This window comes from Condylura cristata, unplaced genomic scaffold, assembly GCF_000260355.1.
Source record: "Condylura cristata isolate star-nosed mole 26May11 unplaced genomic scaffold, ConCri1.0 scaffold00026, whole genome shotgun sequence".
In the NCBI taxonomy this organism is placed as follows: Eukaryota; Metazoa; Chordata; class Mammalia; order Eulipotyphla; family Talpidae; genus Condylura; species Condylura cristata.
In genome coordinates, this window is record NW_004567127.1 from 578032 (window position 1) to 580404 (window position 2373).

The following is a 2373-nucleotide window of genomic DNA, read 5'->3' on the forward strand; positions in this document are numbered from 1 at the left end:
GGCCCCCCCTTGTCAGTCGTCTCCTCCCTCACCACATCCCCCTGCGGGTCTGGCCCTGTACCCTTGAAGGGGGCGCCCCAAACCCAATTCGACCAAATGGTTTGGCTTTGCAACGTGGGGAGGGCGAAGCCGATTGCGCATCGGGGGACGTCGGTTTTGGGGCGCCGTGGCTCAGGCCCTGGCAGCAGAAGGGCAGTTTCCCCTAGACACTGCAGCGGCCGGCAGTTGATTTCCCGCTGCTTGTCCCCGAGGCTCATGGCCACCCTCAGCACCCAGGGGAGGTCCGGAGTGGAGACCAAGCCGCTCCTGGGGCTCAGCCACCTGCCTCCGCGCGAGGAGCGACCAGGCCAGAGCTGGGGTTGAACGTGTTTATTAAACGAGTCAGCGGCGGCAACATGGGGGGGAGGGTCAGGAGTGTCCATCCTGACTGGGCTGGCTGAGACCGCGCGGCTGGACACGGCAGAGGGACCCTTCGGAGTGGAGCTGACCGATCGTGCACAGTGGGCAGGGCTGGTCTTCCTGTCGGGAAGCCGGTGCCTGGCTTCGCGCCCGGCGGACACCCTGAGAGCAGCCAAGAGGCCACCCCAGGGCACAGCTCCTTTCTGCACCCGCACCCGGGAAGTGCTTGCCCCTTGTTTTTCTCAGTCTCTGAGGAAAAGTGTTACGAGAAGGAATGGCTCAAACCAGCAAGCCTCCATCACCGTAGCCTTCTAGAAACCCTGCCTCCTCGGAGAGAACCCCAAATTAAAGTCTACATGGTTGGAAACACTCGTGCTCGGCATGGGGCAGCAACTTAGGAGGGCACCCCGGCGATCGAGGGGATGTCAGAGCCGCCCTGAGCCTCCAGCCTCTAGGGGCCTGGGGCCCAACCCCCATGGCTGGGCCCCTCTGACATGTGGGCCTTTTTGAGAAACTAGGGAGATGGGTAAATAAATAAATACATACATAAATAAATAAATACATAAATACACACGACGCTGGCCGGCTCATCAGCACCACCTCAACACAGCAGAGGGCAGGGCTCGGAAAGTGGGGAAAGGGTGGCGAGGAGGGGCCTGGGCGGAGACTGAGGGCCAGGCGGTGGGCCAGCCCTCGGCATCACAGCAGGTCCAGGTCGAAGGCGCAGACGCTGGCGATGGGCGCTCTCCAGAAGTTGAAGGTGCTGTACTCGAGGAGGGTGTCGTCGTCAGGGGTCTTCTCCTGGGCCGCAGCTGCTGGCCCACCCATCTTGCCGGCGCTTTCCTTGACCTGGTAGGTGGACGCCGACAGACCCAGGCCCTCCAGCTCGGACAGATCCAGCTCTGGGATGGGCATCCTCCAGAAAAGGAAGGAGCTGTACTGGCTGCTCACGGGGTCCCTCATAGCTTCCTAGGAAGAAACCACCGGTCAGTCTTCAGCCCACAGTAGCCTGTCTCGCTGGCCTCGGCCCGCCCCTGCTTAGAGACTGGACATTCCCACTTGCCTCTGCACAGAACCCAGCTCCCGAGAGCCAGGAACCCTCTCCTGACCACTTCCTGCCGCCTAACTTCCCCCGTCTTGGGGTCTGGTTTCCAGGCCTTCCGGAATCTGGCCCCACGGGAGACACTTCAGTTGGTTACACCTTAAAGCCCCGCCCACCGGCTCAAGTGTCTGGAGACATCTTTCCAACTTCATTGGCATACACTCGGCTCCTTCCTGTCTTTGGTCAGCAGGTGCCACTGAAAGGGACTTCCATGACATCCAGCTTTGTTTTCCTCCCTGCCTTCCAGATTCTGCACTCTGGTTGGACAACTCCCTTAAGCTCACTCAGTGCAATCTACCTGATTTCCTCCAGCATCTGTCCCATACCCCTTAGAGTTTCACCTGACAGTGGCCGTTTAGGGTTACATCATCTTCGCTCCTTCAAAGGAGAGTGTCCCGAGGGGAAAAAACCAATCTTCCCTGTACTTTTGTCCAAAGTGTTGGGCTTTGCACAAAAAGAGACACTCCAGGCTGCTGATTACTTTTCCCTCATTAATAGTGAGACCCTTGTCACCCTAACATCAGCCCGCAGACAAGCTTGGCAGTCTGCCTTTCTCTAGACTATCTCCAGAACAAAACCCCGGTGCTGGAAGAATCATCCTGTGCTGATGGAATCTCCTCTGATCCCAGTGTTGGAATGTACCTGACTGTAGCCACGGCAAATGGACTGGCCATTTCGGGGAGGGAAAGGAAAGCCTAGGCTGGAAGGAGAAAGCCCCAACGCCCCGCGTGTCAGGACTGTCCCCTCGTCGGCTCAGCCTACCCACACCTGAAAGTCTGTCGGTTATGGCTCCTGCAACCCCGAGCTGCTTTACTCCCCAGGGGAAGGGGCGAGAAGCATTCTGTGCAATGTTCCCAGAGGAGCAGAGAAAC

The 2373-nt window shown here is 58.9% G+C and overlaps 1 protein-coding gene across 1 annotated transcript; it reads right to left on the reverse strand.

Moving 5' to 3' along the window:
* Window positions 1–354: 354 nt before the first annotated feature.
* On the reverse strand, window positions 355–1397 carry MLLT11 (myeloid/lymphoid or mixed-lineage leukemia (trithorax homolog, Drosophila); translocated to, 11). Its single transcript, XM_012730198.1, has one exon. The coding sequence runs from the start codon at window positions 1360–1362 to the stop codon at window positions 1099–1101; it is 264 nt and encodes an 87-aa protein (XP_012585652.1). The 5' UTR covers window positions 1363–1397; the 3' UTR covers window positions 355–1098.
* Between the last annotated feature and the right edge of the window lie 976 nt (window positions 1398–2373).